The 23,853-nt window shown below is 41.4% G+C and overlaps 1 protein-coding gene across 2 annotated transcripts in view; it reads right to left on the reverse strand.

The window, feature by feature from the left end:
• Positions 1 to 23,853, reverse strand: part of map1ab (microtubule-associated protein 1Ab) — a 59,543-nt gene that overhangs the window by 5,461 nt on the left and 30,229 nt on the right. For both annotated transcript variants that reach the window (XM_069529273.1, XM_020079058.2), the window contains 3 exons: positions 14,412 to 14,494; positions 13,151 to 13,288; positions 371 to 12,380 (listed from right to left, as the gene is read on the reverse strand). In XM_069529273.1, coding sequence (XP_069385374.1) covers positions 371 to 12,380; positions 13,151 to 13,288; positions 14,412 to 14,494 — 12,231 coding nt within the window. The remainder of the gene's footprint in view (positions 1 to 370; positions 12,381 to 13,150; positions 13,289 to 14,411; positions 14,495 to 23,853) is intronic.

A 23,853-nucleotide genomic window follows, 5' to 3' on the forward strand; every position in this document is an offset into this window, starting at 1 on the left:
ATTCTAATATCCTTTTTACTATTTATGGATTATCAAGTATTTCACAGGAATTAAAAAGATGACCCATCATACTGGAAATTCAACCCTCTATTATGACTGCTGATGATATTTGTTGAGGAAATATCTAAGAAAAGGTTTTTTAGAGTAATTTCAATTTTGGTTATTAAGGGAAGACAAGTGCAGTAACCTTTGCTGCCACTGTGTGCAGCACTCAGTGTACACAGTCCTGAACATTTAAGGTGCAATAATAAGTCCTGTTTAAAAATAAATGTATTTTGTCTCATTAAATCTGGTGTGAAACCACTTTGAATCAGACCAGGACTGAATTAAAAGGTAGTTTAATGTTATGTTTTTAAAGCCTGTTACCCACCTGGACTGCTCTTGACACCATTGACCAAGCCTTTCCCTGGATTGAGGCCTGGATTGGAGCCTTGACTCTCAGACATCTTGATCAGCCTGGAGCTTCGGTCCGTGTCCTTCCTCCTGAGGGAGGCTGATCGTGGTGACGCAGAGTCCTTAGCCTGCTTCACTGGAGTAGAAGACCGCTTCCTGACTTCTCCCTTACGAGCAGGAGAAGCTGACTTGGCTTTACCCTTTCTGAGGCCCTTGGTGGTCTTGTGCTCCTTCTTGAGAAGCTTCTCTGTGCTGCTGTGGTCATTGAGAAGAGCATCTGGATCCACCATGCACACATCTGGGTGGGGAGGATGAGGAAGAGGGTCCTTCATTGGAGTGGGGAGGGGGTCATTACTCCTCTGAGCAGATCTCGGTGATGGGGGATGGTGGCCTCCTCCAGCTCCGGATGCCGATAATTTGTCCACAGGCAGATGTTCAGCATCTTCGTCTGAGTCCAGATTTCCTTCAGCTGTTATGGATGGACACTCCTCAGTTTCTGGAGGGACGTCCGAGTCCGACTGTGATGACAGTGATTCGCTCACTGATGTGGGAGGCGTTTCCTCTCCAGCTAATGTCACAGCCAAACCAGATGACATGGCCCCAGAAAGATTAGGCCCCGGAACAGTGTCCCCAGGGTAACTCTGAGTGTGGTGGTGCCTCTGCTTGTTCGACCTCCTTTTCACAGAGTGCTGCTCTTGATCATCCTCGTCCCCATCTTGGAAGTGGTCACTGCAACCATCCTCCTCACCCTCGTCACTGGAGAGCTGATGAGGACTGGGGTTGATGAACGATGGAGAGAGTTCTCCTTTGCGATGTTTATACTCACATGAGGAGTAACCTGGAGGGGAGGCAGAGAAGGAGGTGGCACCGGTGTTCAAGTCAGAGGGACGATCAGTCTTAACAGCTCCTTCACTTGATGGTTCTATGTAATGAGAATCCTTTGAAGGGGAGACGGAGGTACTGCTGGCACTGGCCATCCACTCTTCCTTTGACTCCTCTTCCTCCTCCTCATCACCATACCCTGGAGGAGGGGCACTTGGGCAGTCATCGGGCCTCTGTAGTAGCTCCCAATCAGATATACTACTCTTTCTTCTGATTTCTAATCTCTCTGGTGGCTTATCCAAGAGGCTTCTCTCTTCTCCTCTTTCTGCCTCTCTTTTCTCCCCAACAACTGCTTTTTCACACATCATTGGATCAGCTGTAGCATTCTTCTCTTCTGTGCTGTCTGTAGATGTCTTTTCTTCTAGTATCTTTTCCTCTTTTTTCAGCTCAGTCTTTGGATCACTTGTTTCTCCTACGTCCACCTTTGCATCCTCCTTCAAAGATGTAATAGCTCCATCTGTCTTTTCTTCTTTTGACTCAGATTTTTCCTCATTTTTTTCTTCATCCTTTTCTGTTTTGAACACTTCTGTTATGGCACATGAGGTTTTGCTGGCTCCACTATCACTCAGTGGAGTTACAGAGGCTGTCTGATGGGTTGTTTGCGACACCACGTCAGGTTTAGACACTACAGTCGTAGAGGTGATTGTGACAGTCTTCGTCTCTGTGGAGTGTGTGGTGCTTTCTACCACGCATGACAAAGTCTCTTTTTGCTCAGCCACTTTGATTTTTTGACATTCAATACGACATGGTAGGGTGCTGTCCTCCATTTCAAGTGTATCAGGCTCCTCATCTTCTGGTGACCCTTGGGACCCCTTGTCAGAGGAGTCAGCCCTTTGGAGGGGAGAGCAATCAAAGCGAGCCTCTGATGTGGATAAGCTCTCTGACATCTTCATTGGTTCATCACACTGTAGAGATGGTGCTGTTGTGGATGTTGTAATCTTTGTTTCAAGTGTATAAAAACTATCAGTATTTGACTTTGTGACTTGACTTTCAGGCTTTGCAGACTCGATAATACCCTCAGTCTGTTTGGCAGTGGCAGCCTGGACCGGAGATGATGGTGTGGTCTCTTCAACCTGACTGAGTAAAGACACTTTTGTTGTAGGTTTCATTGTCACCTCCATGTACTCATCTCTCTGAAATCCTCCAAAGCAGGAGCTTGTGGATGCTTTCGTCAAGGATGGCTCCTCTTTAAGTAGAGGTACTTTAGAGTCCGATATTGTAGTGAAAGTTTCAACTTTTTCTCCAAGCTGTTTGCTAACAGGGGCAGTAGTTGACGCTGAGGATGAGTAACTATATGACGTGGAAGAGTATGTTGTGGTAGAGTATGTTAATGTGCTGTATGTGCAAGCTGATGAGGTAGTTTCCTCATGTTTTGCGGTGATATCTGAGGTCTGCCTCTCATCTAAACTTTCTTCTTGTATGTCTCTTTGGTTGATATATTTATCATCACCTAGATTGGATAGCTTGGAGGCATCTGAGAGCATGTCTGTCTTGTCGTCTTTCTGTACTGCTTGACTCTGCTCACTGTACAAATACTCGGAATAACCTTCAGATCTGCTCTGTCCGATATCAGCATAACTGCTTGTTAGTGGAGGGGAGGGACTAGATGTAGGCTTGGACTCTGAATGATCAGTTTGCAAAGAGATGCCTGTCGAGCTGCTTGGGGACTTTGATTGACAAGTTTCCATTGACAAAAAGCTTGGAGATGAAGGCTTGAGTGCTTCAGAGAAGGTTATGTCCTCTGACGATGACAACCTTCTCTTCGTGATTGGTTCGGGGGATAGATGCTTTTTGTCTGGGTCCTCTGCTTTCTTTGTTTCAGGAGGTTTTGAGGCATCAGATGTAGCAAAACTAATTTCATCCATTTCATGAGCACCGGGGCCCTGTGATGGAGTTGTTTTGGCTGCATCTTCACTCTTTGTCTCTGGAGGTTTGGATGTAGCTGTATCAACAGATCTATCCTCTTCTTTGACTGGTTTCGTTTCAGGAGATGGTGGTTTTTCACTTACATCCTGCTTGTCTGTCTCTATGACTTTAGAAGCTGAGGCACCATCAGGTGTTGGCTTACACACGGTTTCCTCTTTAAGGGAGCTTGATTCAAGGAACTGAGATTTTTTATTTGAGTCTTCTGTTTCTGCTAATTTAGCACTACCATCAGGACTGCATCTGCATGTTTCTTTTTCAGACTGCTCTCTTGCACCCTTTTCCATATCAACATCACTTAACTCCTCTTCCTCTTCTTCCTCCTCATCTTCATCTTCATCATCCTCATCATCATCAAAATCTTCTCCCTCTACAAGTAGCCGTTTATCTATTAGGCTCTGCTTTCCCTCAGGAAAGTCTAACGTGGATCTACAAGTGGCAGAGCTGCTAATTTGACTGTTATCAGAGGCAAGAACGTTATCATCTATTCCAAACGTGGTAGCAGGGGCAGCCCTTGAGTCAGTTGATGTTTCCACCCTCTCCAAAGGTGAGAGTTGAGGTAAAATGTCTTTTTCTGCTGGTGAGTGCCGACCTGATGGCGAGCCTTCTCTTTCATGATCAGAGGACATGATTTTCACTTTCAGTGACTCAGCTGATTTTTCCCTCTCTGTGAGTTCTCCAAAGGCTACAGGAGGAGCTAAAGCTTGAGTACCAAGATCTGATTCCTTCAATGAAGGAGAGGGTACTTCTTGCCTTGATGGTAAGCCTGCCGATTGTGAGGCTGTAGCTGCACTTTCTCCTGTTGCCCCAGGTTGAATTGCTGCTACAGCACCTTCCTCTTTCTCTTTCTCAGATTTCTCTGGTTTGTCCTCTTTGGGAGTGAAAGAATAAGACTCAGAAGCTTGGGACATTTTGTTGTCGTGTAGGTCTATGGTTGAAAAGCTCTTGTCAACATAAGGAGTATCTGGTCTTTCCTCTCTCTCACTCTCCTCCTCTTGGCCTTTCTCTCTGTCTTCATATTTCGGGGAGGTGCTTGGACTATGGTGACTGCTCCTTTCACTCTCTGTGAGGGACACCGGGCTGTAGTCAACTCTGCTAAAGGACAGAGGCTCTTCTTTGTACTGATCATCAAGCAGAAACATGGCTCCTCCAGCCTCTGCCTGGCTTGTTCTTCTGTTATCATCAATATCGATATCTGAGGTGTGATCAAAACCTAAAGAAACTTCACTCTCTTCTCTAGAGTCCAGGTCATGATCTTTTGGGATGGGCTTTTCATATGGATCATACTTGGATGCACCAAAGGTTTGTTCTTCGTCTTGTAGGCTTCCACTGCCTATCTCCTTCTCAGAGGTTGGTTTTTGGCCACTCTCCATTTTTGTAGTGTCTAGTTTTACAGCATCAGTGTGTCCAGCATCCTCAGCCTCCTCTTTGTCCAACATAAAATACGCACAAGGCCGTGAAAATCCTGGTGAAGCCACCTCTCGTTCTCCTTCCATCTCCCTTTCTGCTTCCTTCCCTGGTTTCTCAGGTTGACTTGTCTTTTCTGTAGCTTTAACTCCTGGACTCACCTGAGATGTTATCGGTTTCTCTCGTTCATGTATTTCTTCTACACTGGACTGGCTCTCAGTGCACGAAAGTGTACAGCTCCTGGGTTGACTGTCTGTGCTTGATACTGTTGACAGCGTAGGCTTTTTCTCAGTCAATTCTAACACTGGTTGTGCCTTGGCAGCTGGGACATGAGAAACTGGTTCTTGTTTTGGAATGACGGTCGTCTTCTCCTTTGTGTCACTCTCAAATGAAGACTCAGGCTTAGCGAGAGGCTCAGGTGTGATTTCTGTTTTCACAGCATCTTTGTCTGCCTCAGGTAAAAATCTGGATTCTTCTTTGTCAGACTCTTTGATGTCTTCATCAATAGAGGGCTCCTGCATTGTGAGAGTAGGAATGACCACTGGGATCTGTTGTGATGGTTGTGGTTTAGTTTGGTCACTTGTCGGTGCAGTCTCGTAAGGCAGACCTGCAGAAGAGATGTCATGGTCTGATTTCATCGGCTCCACCGACAAAGGTCTGGAGCCAGCTCCTCCCATACAGATATCCTCCTCCTCTTCGTCTTCTCTGTCTTCATCAGAGGACTGAACCACAAACATAGGCTTTAAATCTGACTTGGATGTCTCTGTGTCTCCTGATACTGTTTGTGCAGGTTGTTTAATGGTTTTGTCCTTGTCTTTCTCCTGTAATTCCTCTCTTTCCCATTTCTCCTCTTTGGTCTGATCTGCATCAGGTGAATCAAGCTTTTCCTTTTCTGTGATCTCATCCATTTTTGTGTCAGCAACATATTTTTCTTTAATAATTTTTTCTTCTTCTGCTGGTTTGGTCTTTTCATCTTTATTGTCTTCAGTCTCATAACTATATTCTTTCTCTTGCTCTTTTTCCATTTTCTGTTCTTTGCTCAGTTCAGCAACATGCGTGTCATCTTTTTCTTTCTCTATCTTCTCTTCTTGACTAATAATGACCTCTGCTTCTTTATGTTTTTCTATTTTTTCCTCCTGTATGTAATGGGGAGTCACAGAAATGTAATCTGTCACTGGTTTGAGCTCTTCCGTTGATTGGGTTACAGAAGGGTCTTGTTGCATTTCTGTTGGTGCAAGACCAAAAGTGTCATTTTCTGCCTGAGCTCCAGGAATCTTATCAGAAATGTCTTGGTATATTTGCTTTTCACTCATGTCACAAATATCATCCTTTTTAGTCTTTTCATCTTCCAAGGTCTTATCTACCTCTTTTGTATCATCCCTCTTGGGCTCTGACTCAAAAAGATAATCATGTTTCCCTTTTTTATCATCTTTGGCACTAAATGTTAAAGTATACATCTCCTGTTCTGTCTCCTGTTTGCTGGATTCTGCTTCATGACTGTCCTGTTTGACTGCATCTTTTATTTCCTCGATGGTTTCAACCTTAGACGATTCTTTCTCCTTCACATCCTTTGGCTGCTCAGCAGTGGACTCTTTCTCAATGTCCTTTTCAGATTCCTCATGCTTGAATTCGTCCAAAATGGGTTTGTGGTCAGAGACGTCACCCTGCGCTTTAGCCTCCTCTTTTATCATTTGTTTATCAGGAATGTCACTTTTTTCCATCTCTTTTTTATCAATATCCTTTTCCTTCTGCTCTTTAATGGATACCAAATCAGATACACTGCTCTTTTCTTTCTCTTTTTCTACTTCTTGCACCTTGGTTTCGTCTTTTGGTATCTCTTTCACCTCTTCCTTGATAAGTTTTACATCTGACATATCTTCTTTCACCTCAGTCTTCTTCTCCTCATCTGTGGGGGGTGTTACACCAGCACTGTCTTTGCCCTCTCCCTCCATGGATGGTTTGATCTCTTCCTTAATTGGTAATGCATGTTTCTGAATTGTCACTGCTCCTTGCTCAGAGGTTTTCTCCTCATCCACTGCTTTCTCTTTTTCTTCCTCTGCTGTTTTGCCAGGACAAATGTCTGTCTCTTTTTCTTCCTCTGCTGTTTTGCCAGGGCAAATGTCTTTCTCTTTTTCTTTGTCTGCTGTTTTGCCAGGGCAAATGTCTTTCTCTTTTTCTTCCTCTGCTGTTTTGCCAGGGCAAATGTCTTTCTCTTTTTCTTCCTCTGCTGTTTTGCCAGGACAAATGTCTTTCTCTTTTTCTTCGTCTGCTGTTTTGCCAGGACAAATGTCTTTCTCTTTTTCTTCCTCTGCTTTTTTGCCAGGACAAATGTCTTTCTCTTTTTCTTCCTCTGCTGTTTTGCCAGGACAAATGTCTTTCTCTTTTTCTTCCTCTGCTGTTTTGCCAGGACAAATGTCTTTCTCTTTTTCTTCTTCTGCTTCTTTGCCAGGACAAATGTCTTTCTCTTTTTTGTCTTGTGAGGTGGGTTCAGCAGCAACAATTTCAGCCTTTTTGCTTGTTTTGTCCTCAGATGTTTTGACAGTGGAAATGATTACATCTTCTTCCTCCATTGTAGCGAGTTTGACATCAGTGACATCTTTATCTTTAATTGTCTCTTGCTCCTTTTCTCCTGTGATTGGTTTGACAGCATCATCAACTGTTTCCTTTGCTTCTACCTTGGTTGATGTGGCAGATAATTCATCATCAGCTTTACATAACTTCTCTTCCTCCATCTTGGTAAGTGTGATGCCAGCAGTATCATCTTTACTTTCCTCCCCAAGTGTTGGTTTACCAGCAGATACATCTTCCTTGCTTAACATTTTAATTTTTTCCTCTTCTTCTGTAACTTTTATAGCCGCAGTATCAACTTTATCATCTTTGCTTGTCTCTTTCTCTTTTTCATGCTCTGTGGTTGGCTTGGCAACCAGAATCTCATCTTTACTCACTGTCACATCCTTTTCCTCGACCTTGGTGAGGCTTACAGTTGAAATAGCATCTTTACAAATGTCTTGCTCCTTTTCTTCTTTCATGATAACAGCAGATGTGCCATCCTTAACAATGATTTCTTCTTTGGTAAGTTTAGGAGCAGTGATGTCATGCATATCTTTCTCACTTTCCTTCTGCTCATCTGTAAAGGGCTTGGTGATAGAAAAATCAATGTTTTCCTTATCTTTCTCCTGTTTCTTATCTTCATCCAACTTGATGTCAGATGTTTCTGTCTCCTTTTTCTTCTCCTCATCTTTAGGCTCAATAACGGGCACATCATCCCTCTTTGCCTCTTTCTCCTTTATATCTGTGGCATCTGCCTTTTCCATCTGTTTTTCTTCAGCCTTTATAGAGCTAATATCAAATGTATCTACCTCTTTCTTTACCTCTTCTTTCAAAATATTACTATCAGACACATCGTCCACTTTAACATCTGTGTCCTTAACATCACCTTTGGGTTTGAAGTCAAAACCATCATCTTGTTTTGCATCTTTTTGCTTCTGCTCATCCTTAACTTGTTCCACCTCAGAAGCAACAATTTTCATCTCTGCTGCTTTACAAGTTTTGACTTCAGGAATATGGTCTTGTTGAGGCTCATCTTTAATGGGTTTAGCAGTGGTGGCAGTGTCCTTTGCAGTTTGCTCCTCTTTGACACTTTTAATATCAGATGTGTCGGCCGTTACTGCCTCTCTCTCTGCTTTTTCATCCATGAAAGACTTAGTGACGGAAACATCTTCTTTATTGATAGATGTTTGTTTCTCATTATCCTTGAATTGTTTGACATCAGAGGTATCATCCTTTTCTTTCTCATGTTCCACCCTGATGGTTTTAACTGCAAATTTATCATCGTGGTCATCGTGATCATCATCATCATCATCGTCATCATCACCTAAGAAGCGACTGTCCCCCTCTGGCAATTTACCTGAGCCAGGCACTTTAGATTCTTTGTCTTTGAGTCCAACACCACCATCTTTATCATGTTGTTCAAATGAGATGAAGGAGTCTCTCTCTGACACTGGAGGCTGAGTGTCTGTTAAAGATGCAGCAACAGTGGGGATTGTTTCTGTCTGTTTGCCTTCATCTTTTTGCACTGGTGATGTGTCTTTTTCTGGCTCCTTTATCTCTGGAACCTTTTTAAGGTCCTTGTCAAATATGTTGTCCAAGGATGTTGCAGCTTGTACGTCATGCTGATCTACCAGCTGTTTGTCAGCAGCTGTTTGTGTGTTGGTTTCTGATTCAGCTTTCTTTTTATTTTTGTCTTCCGTTGCAGTGACAACGTCTGGGAGCTCTTCTGGCTTCTGCAACTCTAAACCAGGGAAAACCTTTACCTTGTCTTCCACTGGGGACTGACGGATTGGAGAGGGAGCTGCACTTGATGGACCAGACTGTGGAGGTGAGGCCATTTTTACAGTTATATCATCGGGACTAAAGCAACGCTCCTCGCTCTCAGAAGTTACTGAGTCAGATCCAAAAGGTCTGGTAGGAACAACAGATGAAATATCTTTCTGTAAAACTGCATCTATATTTTCCTCTTCGACTGGCAGGTGGACTGGTTTGATGTATTGTGTAGATTCTGAAACAGGAGACACTGAACCAGTCAGCTTTTCAATGTCTCTCTCTTTGTCCTGCAATATTTCGGATGAAGCATAGCCCTCTTGGAGTTTTTCAAGTGAAATATCAACATTAGGAGTTTGGTCTTCTTCATCCTCCTCATCTTCTTCCTCATCTTCCTCCTTTTCCTGTGCATGATGGGCATCAGGAGCTTTATCCAGCGTCTTCGCTTCTGCAGCAGGTGTCAGTGCGTCATCAGATGGAGACCTGGATTGTTTGTCATCTTCCAAAGAAGGTGGTGAAAGAGTTCCTGCAGAGAGTGGCTGCTCTTTGCCTTGAGTAGCATCAATCGGGCTTGACAGGGGAAAAGATGTTTTGGATGGTTCCTCAGCCTGAGGTGCTGCGACAGATGCCACAGATTGATCTTCAGCAATGGAGGTAGGGAAGGAGGACATTTTGTCATACTCTGTGATGGACGTTGCAGAGGACACATGCTCTTCTTCGGCCAAAGGAGCGGTCATGATGTTTGTGAACACAGAAACTTGCTCCTGCACAGCTGGGATAAACCCTTTTTCACCCATAGCTGCAGCTTGCATCTCCCTCATGCCATGAATGTTTACAAATGATTCAGTCTGATCTGGAACAGAGATGTCGTAGGCACCTACATCATATTGGAGGTGTGGTATCCTCTCCTCTGCCTCTTCGTGAATCTCCTCATCAGAGATGGTCTGCTCTGTCTCAGAGTAGCCAGGGATGGTTTCATCTTGGATGTAGGACATGGGTTCAGCAGCAGCAGCAGCCCCTTGAGCTACTGAGGTAATGGGAGCTGTGGCCCCTCCAACATGAGACAAGTAGCCTTCCTCCTCCTCTTCTTCCTCATATTTAGCTGTAGTTGAGGGTTCAGCAGTTTTGCTTTGAGTGACCATTTGTTCTTCAACAGCATCTTCAGGTTTCACTTTGATCTCTTCATCTGCTATGACATCTAAATCTTCCACCTCCTCCAGTTCAGCTTTCTCTCCAGCCTCCTCCTCTTCCTCCTCCTTGGGTGAAGTCATCGCCAGCTCCTCTCTTGTCACAACCTTAGCTAAGAGAGTTTCTGATTTCTCCATTTCTTCAATCTCATGTTTCCTGTCAAGCTCATCATCCTTTGCCTCTTTCCATTTGGATTCATCCTCCTCTTCCCCTATTCCCATATCCTCTTCCTCCTCCTCCTCCTCTGTTTTCTTTTTGGCAGGTGGGGCCTCTTCTTCCTCCTCTTCCTCTTCCTCATCCTGAGATGCTGCGCCCTCATCCTCAAACTTTTGAGCTTCCTCTAATTCACTTTCTTGTGTAGACACCTTGTCTTTGTCCTCAATTTCAGGGGCTGTTGCCTCCTTTTCAGGAGACTTTGTGCCAGCTGAAATCTCAGATACATTTTCTTGTGCTTCCTGCTTCTCTTGTGCTGTTGGCTCAGATGAAACTTCAGGACTCTCTGGTGGTTCTGCTGCCACAAGTACAACCTCAGCTTTTTTTAATTCTTCGTAATCCTTGGTGAGGTCTTCGGGTGTGGAGGGAGCAGACAGGCCCTCAGCAGCTCCATTTTCTTTAGGTTCAGGTTGGATTGTTGCAGGTTTCGGCTCCTCTGGTTTGGGTTCAGCAGGTTCAGACTTTGCTGTTTTAACTTTCCCAGTTTTGGCTTTAGTCGAAACCTTAGCTTTATGTAATGTCTTTCTTACTTCTGGTGTCAGTGGTTTTAGGTCAGGCTTTGTAATTTTTCTCAGCTCAGGTTTGGATGTGTCCTTCTTTTTGTCCTCTTTGGATTTAAAATCCCTCTTCTCATCTTTTTTAGCAGATTCATCTTTCTTTATTTTCTTTATCTCTTTCTTTTCCTTGTCCTTTTTCTCATCCATTTTTGACACCCTTTCTTTTGAGTGCTTTTTTAAGGATTTTTCTTTCAAGAGTTTCTTCTTTTCTGGAACATCAGCTTTAGATTTTATAGTTTTAGTTGACTTTTTCTCTTCTTTTTTCTCTAATATAGTTTCCTTCACAGAATCGCTCTTTACCTCTGTGGCTGCTGGCACAACATCTTGTCCTTCAGTTTCTTTCTTTGTAACCTTTGCAGTGGTTTTCGGGGAGGATTTAAGACTCTCCTTGCTGTCTGTTCTTTGTTTTAACTTGGTTTGTTTAACAGAGGGAGGAGCTCCTGAGGCAATGTCCTTTTGCGTGGCTACAGGGTAGCGCAAGAAGTCAAGGTGCTTTAATTTCTCTAGCCCCTCCAGGATCTTGTTTTGTGGTGCATTTCCAGGGAACAGCACTCGGACAATCTTTTCTGCAGGGTTGGCAGGGAGCCAGACGACTAAGGCTGTAATCGATGTCAGGTAGGGAACAGATATTTCTCCCTCTTTCCCGTTGGGCAGCACAATACCAGTTTTGGCCTTGCTGTTGCCAGCCCACTTCTGCATTAGAAACTGCATCTCTTTACTGTCTTTGACAGGGTTTAGAATATACATGTCTAACCTGCCAACACCCATTTTGTGGAACAGAGTAATGGGCTCGATAGTGTTGCTCACCACTCGAAAGAGAGGTTCGGGTTTGATTCCTAGCTTGCTAAGGTACTGCAGAGTTAGTGATGCCTCTTCGATGCTGCGTTTTACTTTGAGATTAGATTCTGGCATACGAAGCTTCTCTGGTACATTGATGAAGACCACGCCTAGTTCAGGCGAGATCAAGTTCTTCATCCAGTCACTGTAGTTGGTGGAGCCTTGGGACTGCTCCTCTTCCTGTTCTGCTATCTTCCTCTGAAGAAGCCCATTGATACCTGGGAGATTGTCAGCCCCGATGTGTGTCAGTAGAATTGAGTCGATGCGGTCCAAGTGACGAACAAGCTTCCAGAAGCAGGATTTTCGTTCAGAGCCTCCATCCACTAAGATGTTGAAGCCATTCACAGCAAAGAGAGCAGAGTCTCCTCGTCCGCCAGGAAAGATGTAGCAGCATGGCTTGGACAGTTTCAGGAAGCCCCCAGAGGTGGGTGGCTCCAAGAGGTCAAAAGGTGAAGGCACATCGACCGTTTCAGAGACATACTCTGTGAACTCGGTGATGCCCTCCATCTTGCAGAGAAGAGGTTGAGGGTTTAGTTTGTAGTCCAGGAACTCCCGTAGGGTCTGCTGCTGTCCTAGGGAGCTCCAGCCCACCTCCCCGCGGCAGGACACAGTGAGTGTAGCCTGCTGCTTGGGGGCTGTTGTGCCCAGTAACGCACTGACCTGCAGGAGAGACACACCCAGACACATCAATCAGGGATACTGACAGGAACATACTTGTATCTTAAAGAGATTAAAAAACAACAACAAGGCACGAATACTCCCTCTTCTGTCTTCCTTTGTGCTATTCTTGTGCTTTTTGACACATTTCTAAACAAACCAGTTTCTATTTGTCAAGGGACCAACAAACAATAAGAAATCAACTCATGAGGAGAATCAAGTATACTGTTGAATTAAAACCTCAAACGTTAATAAGCACAAAACCACTTCATAAACATAATACAAAGCATCTTATTACTATAATTACATCATTCAGCATTCAAATCATCACCTATGTCTTTTGCATTGTTAGTCCCCTTTGCTTTTCTCATTGTTGCACCAGCTTGTGGTCACATAGAAAAAAACAACAAAACATATAGTAAATACTGAAGTGTACCTTTAATTAAACCTAGAATCTAAATGTCCGTTCCATGGTGAATGTGTTCAATCTATATATCTAAAAAGCTTCTCCTTCCAAAAGCAGTGGATCCAGAATACCAACCCACCAATTTCGTTGAATGTATAAAGGAGTTTTTCTGATTATTGCTCTTCTTGTCTGTTTGCAATCCTCCTCTGAACTAAGGAACAACAACTAAATCACTAACATATATTGAAGAGTGTAGTTATCCTTTCATATTGAACTATTTTAAACCACAAACATGTTTTCACAGTATGAACTTCAAAATGTTCATCATGTCATGAGTAAGAATTTGGCGATCACAGACTTGACTCACCCCAGGATCAGTAAAAACGTGTGAAATGTTCTGGTAGGTGAAAACCCCAGTTTGAAGGAGAAGGCCACCGTGATCTGAGCTCTGGCCACTTAAGACCAGAAGCTTGTGTCCTGCTGAGTCTGTGACTAGAGACTGGATCTGGGACAGAGACACACACACAGAAGAAGAGAGATGGAGACGACCAACAGTTAATGGAGAGATAAGAATGCTTGAAATAGAATACCAAACACATGAGTCACTTACAAAAGAAGATAGACTTTAATATGTCAAAGTTACCAAGATAAGCGATGACATTTTTATCAATAATACACAAAACTCCAAAAAGTATTTTTCATATTTCCTCAAGAAGAATAACGGGTGATTTTGGTGATTAATATCTAATAGGGAATAGGCTTAGATATGAATTCTCAATCTAACTGGGGTACTGACTGAACTGAGTAATAAAAACTGTCAAAGACCCAAAGATGACATCAAATACATGGCTGGCTGGATAATCTAGTTTTCTATGATTGGATAAATCCTGATGTACATCATAATTTTGACGTTTCTTTTGATTTTGTGGATAAAGGGTTTGTAGAAAAAAACATTTATATTTCTCAAAGTAAAGTTATAGAATAAAGCAGAGTCTGATTCATTTTGCTGGCTCTCTATAAATGTTCCTGAATGCTTTGTGTTCAATTTGACACAGTGTCTCCATTAGGCGAGCATGTAACTAAGGATGTTTTTTTATATGTTTGTTTGCTAGTTAGCAGGATTATACAAGTGTAATAATCCCACTATTATCTTGGTTATACTTTCTTGAAATAATGTTTATGGATCCTTATCAAAACACCGACATTGATCACCTAAACCAGGTATTGGTTTGGCTTTTGAGAAAAACATTTTTAAAGCGGCTATATGCAAGTTTCCATGCAGCAATGCCAACCATACTTAATTTTTGCTATTCTAATCTACTCTCTCAGAGTACATCATTATCACTTATAATGTAAATACAACGATTGTTGAATCTGTTTGCGAGCAACCATCACCCCCACTGGCTTACTGCAAGAACCCCTGTTCTGCTGCAGAGAAAATCTACAGGTAGCACCTTTAAAAATGCTCAGATAATGAAATTGACCAGTACATTTGTCAGTCAGAAGATGTACTGAAGATATAAGTGTGAGTGTGTGTGTGTGTATCTGTTTATAGCCTACTCTATATGTATTATATTGACACATACAGTCCACTGATTTGTCCCATACATCTGAATATGTTGATGTACCTCTGATACAACAGTGTCCTCTGAAGGGTTGACAAGCACCACTGTCTCTAAGACATCACTTCTGTGGTAGAGAGTCCTTTGTCCTGTAGGAGAGAGAATTAAAATCATTCAGTTAACTTATTTCATGAACAGGCAGTGATGTGTAAGATCCAACCTCATCCAGGCACGACGGTGATGAGGAAGATTCACTACACTGCATTCTCTATCTTATGTGGGCCAATGACTATATAGAGACAGGCAACCCACTTTTATATTAATACAAGAACAAAAGTTGGAATAGGAAATAGGTCACTGATGTCTGCTGGGTGAAGTTTAAAATTAAAGCCGTGCGAAAAATAAACACTAAGTTAAGACCAATATTTTTCTTAACATGACTTCTGGCATTGGACAGATATATCAGCCACTTGCGGTGAGTAGCAGGTGGAGAGACATTTACACTACAAACTAGAACAATACTTACAGAAATATCTCATAATGAATTTGATTTTAAAGCATATTCCCATTATCCTTTTTCACATTCATCATAATTATGCATCAGCACTTCATTCCATTCAGAGGTGAAGTTTTTAATTCCCTTCTGTTTCAGCACAGAAGCAGGCTCTAATATTAGAGAGGTCTAATAATAGTGGGATCTCTGACTCTTCAGTGCATCCCCTGAGTTTGCAGCGCGATGGTATCTTTTTAGGATCTGGATCAGTTTAGAAACAGGAGACTTTGAATGAAACTGTTAAAAAAAATAATTTCATACATTAAAAGAAAAAAATCTTATCTCTCAATCAGAGTGGTGCTTACAGTTCTCCACCATGTCAGAGTCAGAGGAAGAAGCGCTCATTATGTAGCTGATGACTGTCCTTTCTTACTCTTCAGTAAAATAAATGTTATTAACTTTATAACTGATGACAAAACATGAGCAGATTGCTTTTTATATTCAACCCAATGCTTTTATCAAGAAACTATTCATCTGTGACATTTTCCTAGAAATGAAATTAAACAATCCAGTGCAAATCTATTCAGATCATGAAAACTTTTACTTTGTGCCAAACCTGCTTTTCATATTTTCTGGCAGCAACAACCGAGTATTAAATGGAATAAATAGGCACAGAAAACCAAAACCTGATCTATCTTCATCTTTTCTCAGGTCTGTCCAAATAAGCCCTTAAGAAACTACAGTGTCTTTGGACTGTGGGAAGCTGGAGAACCTGGAGGAAGCCAACGCAAACACAGGAAGAACATGCAATCTCCACACAGGAAGCCCTCAGCCGAGCCTGGATTCGAACCGTAACCTTCTTGCTGTGAGGCTAACTAAAATGAAAATAATAATCGTGAAAATAATGCTCAAAATACATGCATAAATCCCCTATTTACTAATTTTAATTTTTCATGAATGTGTAGCATCTATTAAACAACAATATTTATTTCATTGTTGCTTCAGTCTGATACAGCACCCTTAGATTCAATGCCACAGGCCTATAAAACACATGCTCAGATTGAATGCGAAGCCGGTAAAGCACCATTCCAGCAAATGGTTTCTGGTTTCCAAATGGAAAGGTAAATACCCCTGGCTAAGGTGCGTCACTATAGATGCTCACGCTACAGAAACGTTGTAAGAAAAATGGATTTACCAGAGAAGCAACAAACGTGAGAATCTCGGCTCTCACTGAGCAAGGTCAGGGAACTCAACTTAATGCAACAGCAAACTCCACAGATAGATAGAGGCTACAGTGACAAAGCTAACAAAATCAACAAGAGCTGTGCTCTCAGCTACAAGTTGTATTTTGCATGGCTAAAGATGGCATTACACATCAGTATGTGATGCTGCCTGATGTGATGACTCCCACATTTTGCTATTTAGCATCACAGGATAACCTCCCTATGATCTTTGACATTGTCCATATGTGACCATGTTTCAATCTAAAACCTGCTAACCAAAACGTAAACCTGTCTTTCCACTCCACTCAGTTTTGCTGCACCCTCTGCAGATGGAGGCTCATAATGTCTCTGTTCTCCTGTTCTGTTTTATTTGAATTTATATTATTTTTATCTTTTACATATTCCTTTACTCATTAATTTTATTAATACGTATTTTCATATATTTTTTCTTTAATATCTTTATAAATAAACTTGCCGTGCTTTTCTTTGTATCAGTATCTCATTTTCATTTATTCCAGTTAATTATCCTTTAACTTTGTTTTTTAATTTTATTCTGTTTTAATTGGTTTATGTGACTAGAATTGTACTGTGGTTCGAGCAGCAGTAACCACATCTGAACGGAGCATGAAGAGAGTGAAAATAAGTAGGAAACTGAGAATCCAAGGAGTCAGTGTTGTCAGTAAAATACAAAAACAGCAAAGACATGAAGCTGAGACTAAATCCAAGAATCAAGCACAACTAAATGACATTCAGAGAGCATCAATGACACAAACCAGAGGATGTGGCTGTTGATGTTACCATAGAAACACACTGACGACACTGTTTTTTAACCTGCAGACACACTGCAGTTACATCACTAATATGAGATATAGAACAATGATTTGTACTAAACTGCAGCACAGAGTGAGAGAGGAGACTGCAGGGGTTTGTGGATGGAGGTGGAATGATACCCTTCAGTGTTCAGATGAAAATCCTGCTGCAGCAGTAAGGAGGATCTAACGCTTCAGCAGATCTGCCCACAGACGCGTCCACTTTCACAGCATCATGACTAAGCTGCGGGGGGAGGGGGGATTTGCAAGTTTTGTTTTATACTTCAAACGCTGACGAGTGCAAAACATTAACACAGAGGCAACCTGATCGATACAAACGACATAGACGATGGGGTCATGCAGCTCTGAATGTGAAAATCCTTTCAGCAGAGAGACGATGTGTCCCTTTGACCTCCCAATCTGCTTTTCTCAGGTGAAACAGAGGAGAGCAGACTGCATTAGCTGCTGTTGATGGCTTCCTGCAGGGTGACTGCTCACTCACACTGCAGATTGGTACGTGATACGACAACAACAGACACCGTGAGTCAGTCTGAAACGCTGCTGTTTGGCCCCAGAGGTCAGAGGATGTCAACGATGCGGAGAGTTAGAAAAGACTGTCACTGCCACTGAGGGCTGGACTCAATGTAGTTGTTAGCAGAAAAGTGCATGTATTTGTTAACAGCTGCTACAACTCCTCCAGTGGGCACCCACAAATAGTGTCTGCTGTATAAACAGATAATGGCTGTCAAAATAACAAAATGTGTGATAATAAATGTCTCTATAACAAAAGAGGTATAATTGTTTTACAAATACATACATATGTGTTATATATGCTACATTTGTGAATTAGCACCTTTGTTGTACATATATAACACGCAGTTCATGTTAAACAAACATGTTTGAAGATGCCACTTTAGTTCATGGACATTTTAAACAGTCATACAGGGTATTTTATGGACAGAACGATGGACAGAAATATATATGTATATTGTCAAATAATCGACAATCAAAATAATAGTGAGTTGTCCCAGTGCCCTATGATGGACATGGTAAAGTGAAAGAGTACAGATAAACTGCACAGCATGACAGAGCAATTCAGCTCCACTTAGCATGGAACTATTGAATGATAATGTGAACCTCAGATTAGAAAATCATATTTTTCAACCTGCTTTGCTCATGAAATATTTTCAAAAATGAGGTTTGAAAGGGTCCAAACCATAATTACACCTATTCATCTTTTTCTTAAAGCTGATACTGATGATTGAAGGATTTCACCCCACCAGAAGCTGCACATGGTTTTAGCATTTCATTATATTGTGTGAATCCACACCCACCTCGTCTGATTTAATCAAAGACCTGCTTAGTGCTTAAGTAGGATACCATAACACAGCAGAGGGTTTGAGTTGGTTGCAGGCGAATGAATGTTAAAGCTCAGCGTTTAGTCATTATTCCTACTGAGGACATAGAACAGCAGCAGTTAAACATTTTCATGTTCACTTAGTTCTCATTAACGGAACTGTTTAGCGACAGTGCTATAAGGTTTTATCACAGCGTGTATTTGTGTCTCATCAACATAATCTGTCTTGATACATGTGTTGTGTCAGTATTTATTTCTATTAATCAATTGATTCATTGAAACATCATATTTAGCACAATTTTCCTGCCATTCACAAAACCCCCCACTGCTCTACATATGTGTGAGTGTAGAAATACTGAGGGAGCATACAATTTAGTGAGACTCCAAAATAATTATTCTGGAATTATTTGAAGATAAATAGAGCTGGGATTACTCATAACAGTTACATGTACTTTAAAACATATATATCATTACGTGTCTGTATGTCTTAACACTTGCAATGTGTCCTGACTGAAACAATCCAAACCCAAATTTTAATTTGAAAGGCAGCAACAAGATATATTTTCATAGAACAAACACAAAGCGTTTTTAAGGTCCAGTATCATCACTCTATAAACAAAACGAGTATGATGTTTAGAGCTATGCAAGAGGGCAGTCCATACATTAACTGTTCATTCAGTCAGTCATTTCCTACACAGCCAGTACATCCAGAACCAAATCACAATGCAGGTTTCAGTGCCTCATTCCAGTGCCTGAGTTCTGTCCATAAACATTTCACCTGTTTCCAGGCTACATAAACATCACAGCACATGCTTAGTTAAGATTGCATTTAACTCTGGTGGCTTCCCACTCTCTACATAGCTCTAGCGGTACGTAACGTGAGCCTATAGTTAGCTAGTACCTACCTCAAAGTCGACAAAAACAAAATGTCGAAAGCAAAACGGTTGAAAGTGTGGCTGTGTTTAAGGATTGTGTCTCCAGGAGGTGCAGCAAATGTCTGAAACGTTTTGGCCAGCAGATCAGCCAGCAGTGTGGGCGTCACTGGCCCTGGGGAATTGGACTGGTGGTGGACTGTGTCATTCCTTGAGCCCCACTGCTGCATACACATGTACTGTATATCTGCATATTAATGTATCTATTAGTAGCTATTTGTTTATGAAGATCAATGACAAATACTGCCTTATCTGCCTCATTGTTAAAGTTGCTTATTGACAAAATGATAAATGTCGTATTATATTTTATATATTTTTATTGAGAAGCATTGATTGAAATTTTCCAAAGAAATATGCATCGGATAAAAAAACAAAAAAACAAAAAGATAAATAAAAAGAATCCACAAAATGATAAATGTGCTCAGCCTACAGGAAGCTGTCAACTGATTTTCTCAGTGACTTAAGTCAGGGTTTTAATTTCTGCAGTGCGTCACACACTCTTGATTAAATACATATCCACCTACTACAATCTCCACAGCAGCACGTCAGCCTTGTTTACTCTCTGAAGTGAGCGCAACATTAATTAACAACTTAATAGCAGTCTGAGATGAGCTGTTTTAAAAGCATTAACATCACTGGGTCCAGGGACATTTGTTTGTGGACGGCAGCAGAACTAACACGAAGAAAACTCTGTGGTAGTCACAACAAAAATATCCATCATTTTATCAGTCTTTAAACCCTGTGCTCTGCAATATGTAAGAAAAACCAAGGCTGTTACTGAAGATTACAGTTAAGTATCCTCAGGCAGGCCAAATGTGTTTGTTTATACAGAGTACGTTCAGCCAAGTTGCCCTCAACTATTCATCCCTGTGGCTTTGCTTCACTGGCATCCCAGACAGTGAAGAAGACGCATCTTCCTAGCAGATGAGGAGACATTCAGCCGTAGGCATTTTGAGAATCGCAGTTAAAAAAAGAGACGGATACAAATTTTCACATTTCTACTTGAATTCGTCTAATTTCTGCAAACCTCTTTCAGCTGAATCAATCCTAACTATTCTCAGCTTCTCACATCAGTCAACTCTGTATATTGTTTATATATCTGAGATCTTTAACAACACAACTGTGCATATCATTATCATTTCATTGTGACACACTTCTGCACTTCACTGCTGCATTAGACACAGAAACCTAATTTGGGCTTGATAGACTTTTAGTATTTGCCAACAGTCTTTTATCTGGTCTGGACCAATGGACCAAAATTTAGTCAGATCAAAAGAGGTGGCCTCAGTCCGGATCAGACTGAACATTTTTTTGGGGATAGTTCGGAACAATTGCAGGAAGTTGAGACAACATAAAACAATAGGAAAAAAAATTAAGATGAAGTGTCTCACAGGATGCAGATAATTTTGCTGCTACCATACCATAATGATATTAAAGTTACTAACAAACTGAACCAGTTCATTAATTTGCTCCATTCAAGCAGGCCATTTTTCTATAGCAGAATTGGCAACACTTCAGGTAGACACAGCCTTCATGATGACAGGACATAAAGATGTCATACAGAACTCTTAAATGTGAGTTTTGCTAGTGTGCATGTAGTATCACATTAAAGAAAGTGTTTTTGAGCCTGAACCAGCCTCTGTGTCTTTGACTTCTAGATTTTTTATTTTACTTTTTGGGTTGAAGACTAGAATGTTTGAATGTGGGTGCTGTGTCTGGGATGGTGGTGGGGGTTTGCATTTAAACTAAACTATTATTTATGTGTACTTTGCATACACAGCGGCTGTAGCAGAGGGGTAGAGCGGTTGTCCTCCAACCAGAAAGTCAGCAATTCTATCCCTGTCTTCACCATCTGCGTGCCGAAGTGTCCTTGGGCAAGATGCTGAACCCTCAGAGAAAAAAGTGCTGCTAATAGATGCACTGTATGAATCTATGGGAGAATGGCAAACTGTAATGTAAAACACTCTGAGTGGTCATCAAGGCTAGAAAAGCGCTATATGAATAGAAATCATTTAAACCATTTACTTTTTATAATTATGATGATAAAATAATAATTTGAAAATAGGAAACATGTAGCCCCCCTCAGCCCCTCCCCTTTGGCCTAGGGCCCTCAAAGTCTCTTGAAACACTCATATGAATAGAATAGAATAGTACAGAATAGAATATAAAATATTATAAGAAGTGCTATAAAAGGTATAATACCCAACATGTCCTGTCCATCACAACAATGTTGTTGTTGTAATGAAATATCAGGATGCCTTGTTCCTCTGCAGAATGACATAGCAAAAAATCTGACTTTCTGACTCACTGTTAATGATACTTTAGTTGTTTAACTATAATATATGTTTTGCTTTACCACAAGAACTTTTTTCTTCTGACACATAATATTCTATACTGAACCTTTAAACCTGAATTTGACCTGTCACTGTCTCACCTCATGTCCTGATCCAGAGAAACGTTCAGTAATGTGTCATCCAGCCGGAGCATCTGTGTCAACCAAGAGCACACATCTGCAATGATCCACTTTCTTGACAAAAATAACTTTGGTGGCAGAGTAGACACTGTGCATCATCTGCTCCACTTCAGTCCACTGACTTGGGTCTTGGTCTTGTGGAAGTGAACTCTTGGCACCCTTTTAGTCTTTGCAATACTGTTCATAACTGAGAGGCCCTGGAGGCAGGAAGGTCGTTTGTCAGACAGAGCTTCCTCAGCTGACCTGTTTGATATAAATATCCTCGTCTGAACTCCCAAAACGAGAACGCTCTTTTTAAAGGCGACAAAAACTGCCCCTGCACTGCTCTAGATAGGATGTTCCACATTTACAGTGACAGGCGGGTGGGTTAGAGGCTTTAAGGAATTTAAAGACTATAGGTAACAAAAATACAGCAGAAGCTGCTTCTAGGCAGACAGCTTTAGTATGTAATTGAGTTCATTCTACCTAAATTCAAAATATAGGCACTGATTCCCATTGAAAAGTGAAGGTCTAAGGCTTCTGATGTACTCTAACCCTAAAGCATAAAATCTCGACGTTTGAGAATCAACTTTCAACTAACTGATGACTTGACCAATCATTGAGGCCCTGTCAATTAGTTTGCCATTGAAAGGTATACCATAGTCCTAATGCACATAGATTTTCCTCCGCAGGGACACATAAGTGTTGCCTCTGAAAATAAGGCACTAAAGCCCAGTTTATTAAAATGACCTGTGATAAACGTATTGCTGATACAAGAATAATTGGAATGGAAGAATGATTGCTACTTTAATGAGGTTCACAGAAATCGACTTATATGGCAGGTGAAAAAATAAGGTTTCTTTTAATGAAGCGAGCTATTTCAGGCAGCCAACTTGAACTGCGCTGCTCCAATCATGTGACATACATCATGTGACATACCTCACTCTCCGCAATCATCTATACAAACCCACTGATGGGTAGCTGAGTACATTTTCCATCACTCCCTTTCTTTGCCCCCTGCTGCTGCATCAGTATTTCTGCCAGCTGCTTCAGCCTCTCCACCACCCCAGCACCCACCTGTAGGTTCTGACGAGGGGTTGTAAATATTTGCTCATCACTCTGATCATATCTATGTAATCAGATCTGGGGGGCTGATGAAGTCGGAGCCTAGACGCCAAACACTAACATGTTCTACTGTTGCAATAAACATTTGAACATGAGTGGTCTGACTGAAATAAGAAAAAGCAATTTTAGGTCATATTTATTAAATACGTTATATTCAGTGATGATCCACATTGGTGCAGCTGCAGAAAATAGTAGGTTATGGATGGATAGTTTATCAATTCTTTGGGTTAGCGATGTTATCAAACTTTCTGTCACAATCCAATTTATATATTTATCATAGCTTTTAATAAAAAATCATTCTTACGAGGGAGTTGGATTTCTTGCATGAGATAAATCACCTATTTTACCTATTTGCTTTTTGCAAATCACAGTCATATGAGGGAAGACCTGTTGGTAGCTAAGGGTGTGTCTTTGGTGAGACAACATGAAAAAAAAAACACACGCACGCACACACACACACACACACACACACACACACAGACTCACAACAACAGCAGTCACTCTGTTGCACCTGGTAAATATTTTGTACTCACTGGTCGTCTAAACATCCTGCAGCTGTAACTCAGGCCTTTCTGTTAAAAGTTCATCCACTAAAGTTGAGTCAGGTAATGTAATGAGCTCATTAATGAAACTGAACTTATGCCACAGGCCTCATCTCCATACTCACGTTAGATCAACAGAGGTTGATTGAACCTGACATCAAAACGTTATTACCCCGCTCTTAATCTCATTTTGCCAATGTGAGCTCATTCCTTCCCCACGATTCAGTTCTATTGTCTGAGCTCAGAGATAAAGTCATGTGAAGTGGGATGGAAAATTAAAGGAACCACTACAGACCCGATTGTCTCCATGGTCATTTCAGCACTGCACCGTCACCCAACACTAAAGCCATGCATCAAAACTACAAGTCTGACCTTTTGTTTGTGTCTAAAAGAATGGAGAGTCTGCTGAGTCACTGCTGCAGTCTGCAGTGCACACCATTAAAATGCAGCTCCTGTTACTTTGAAACGTGTCAACTTAATCCCCGCGATTTCACTGGTCTCCACGGTCATTATGTCAAATGTGCAGAAAAAAATTATTAAAAATATTAGATCGTTATGCTATTTTATTGCTTTAT

The sequence above is a fragment of the Paralichthys olivaceus genome, chromosome 7 (assembly GCF_024713975.1).
Source record: "Paralichthys olivaceus isolate ysfri-2021 chromosome 7, ASM2471397v2, whole genome shotgun sequence".
Taxonomy (NCBI): Eukaryota; Metazoa; Chordata; class Actinopteri; order Pleuronectiformes; family Paralichthyidae; genus Paralichthys; species Paralichthys olivaceus.